We start from the raw sequence: 2352 nt of genomic DNA on the forward strand, positions 1-2352 counted from the left end.
GCTCCCCATCAAGTGGCTCCCGAAGTTCCGTGTCCATATTTCTATTAGGATGGCCAACCCTCAGGAACCAACCACTGCCACCATGCTAGTCATGACTTTATCAAAATTCAGACAGTTTTTATTTTGTTCTTATTTCTTGTAAGTCCATAAATTCATAAATATATTAGAATTGAGAAGCTCAAACCATAACATTCAACTCCAGACCATAGTCCTCCGCCCCCCCGGCAGACTGTACAGAGCAGGTACTTAAGCAGAAAGTCTTCTCCTGGGATCCACCACACCAGAATGTCCAATGGTATCAATTAGTGTCCAATAGAAGGCCTCTCCACATCTGCTGAGTCTACTGGCCCCCGCACGTATACTCCAGCTGACCGTGGTGTTTATCCATACAAACCTTATCCATAATTTATAGTCTTAGTTACTCATGGACTGAAGCGCAGAGCAGAGCATAGGCCAAACCTCACACAGCAAGAAAAATAGACCAAAAATTATTGTTTAACACACATGTCCTGTTCCATCAGAACTCATGAACTCCTCACGAGTGGTCGGCTCAATCCCCTCGGAGTTCCTTCTGGTTGGGCTCTCATGGGTCGGAGACAAGAAGCTTCCTCTATCTGTGCTCTTCCTGATGATGTTCCTGGTGGTTATCTTCAGTAATGGTACCATCATTGTCCTCGTCATGACAGACAAGAAGCTCCAGGAACCAATGCATATCTTCATCTCTCTGCTGGCCCTCATAGACCTCAGTTTGTCCTCCTCAGTCATCCCTAAAGCCCTGACCATTCTGTGGTTTGATTCTTACACAATCTCCAGCCTTGGATGTCTGATTCAGACCTATGTCCTCTACACCATGTTGGGTCTCCAGTCTTCTCTCTTTGCTCTGATGTCCTTTGACCGTTATCTGGCCATTTGTCACCCACTCCGACACTCCACCATAATGAGCCGATCCTTTATGACTGTGTCTGTGGCCTTCATTGTGTCCCGTAGTTTTGTTTTCATGATTCCTCTGCCAGCCATGATGGCCGACCTGCACTTCTGCCACAGAAACCTCATTTACAGCTCCTACTGCCAATATACTGTACTTTTAAGACTTTCCTGTGGAGACCTGATGGCCATCACCATCTACATGGTCCTTCTTGTCTGCCTCTTCCCCGGTGGGGACAACAGCCTCATGATCTTCTCCTATGTGCAGATTTTGAGGGCAGTCTACCTGTTGAAGTCTCCTCAGGCTCGGTGGAAGTCTCTGAGCACTTGTACGTCGCACGCCATCCTACTCTCCTTATTTTATATGTCCGCGTCTTTCCCACTTTTTCTCTTTCTTTTTTATCCCGATCCTTCTCTTTACGTGAAGTCAATGACTGAGCTCCTCAGCCTTCTCCTGCTGCCCATGATAAACCCAATAGTATATGGAGTGAAATCTAAAGAAATTCAGAATGGACTCAGGAGACTTTACTGGAGAATACTGTTGTTTTAGGAATTTTCCAAAACAATTCTAGGGAAAGCCACCATGAGTCATGAATCTATCCTGCAGAGCCCACAATGTCATACTTTGAGACCTCGAGGATCTGAAGGTACATACACATATACTAGTCCTCACCTTCCTAGGAGGTCTTTTGGCCACTTCTGATCTTGGTGGTCCTCAGTCTCCTCTGAGTCCTGTGATTGGACCTCTGTGGTCAAAGCGTCATGATGGTAATCATCTCTTGTGACTATGAGGCCCAGTCACAAGCCTCAGCATTGACCTCTGGTGTCCCATACAAGGCCAGAAGACACTGAGGACTTGAGAATAAAGAACGAGCACCGTTGAGAAGTTGTTCAGGAAAGTTTTGAGTGTTTCAGATCTCAGAGTATGATGATGACACTTCAGGTCTAGTCCAGACTAAACTTACCAGTGAACCTCAAGAATATGGTAATCCAACAATCTCACCAATAAATATACATCTGTGATATCTTCATATCTCCAATTCTGGCCTAGAGTCCAGGCTTATAATGATGTAGTCAATGACGGCGTAAGGGTTGGGTGTAGAGACCAAGTATCCTGGTTCGGTGCTTTAGCATACCTCCAAAGTTTTGAACAGCAAAAAGAGGGACAAAATGTGCGGTGTGCACAGCGCGCCGTGGCAAATTTAGCTCCACCCGCTTTTATGTTGACTCCACCCATTCCCAATCATTTTCCCATGTGCCCCCACACAGTATAATCCTCCTACAGTCACCCGTACACTATATGTCTCCACATTGTAATGTTCCTTTCCAACAGCCCCACAGTATTAAGTCCATCTCCTGGTGCCCCATTTTTAACATGAAACTGGAGCAGCTGGAGGGGACATTAGCAATGAGGGCAGAGGAAGTGGA

General features: G+C 45.9%; 1 protein-coding gene across 1 annotated transcript; it reads left to right on the top strand.

Annotated features, from left to right (window-relative positions):
• The first annotated feature begins 526 nt into the window (after positions 1–526).
• Positions 527–1474, top strand: LOC142189025 (olfactory receptor 52K2-like). The gene has a single exon (XM_075262104.1). It carries the CDS (start codon positions 527–529, stop codon positions 1472–1474), a length of 948 nt encoding a protein of 315 aa, XP_075118205.1.
• Positions 1475–2352: the final 878 nt, after the last annotated feature.

Source organism: Leptodactylus fuscus, unplaced genomic scaffold (assembly GCF_031893055.1).
Source record: "Leptodactylus fuscus isolate aLepFus1 unplaced genomic scaffold, aLepFus1.hap2 HAP2_SCAFFOLD_96, whole genome shotgun sequence".
NCBI lineage: Eukaryota > Metazoa > Chordata > Amphibia > Anura > Leptodactylidae > Leptodactylus > Leptodactylus fuscus.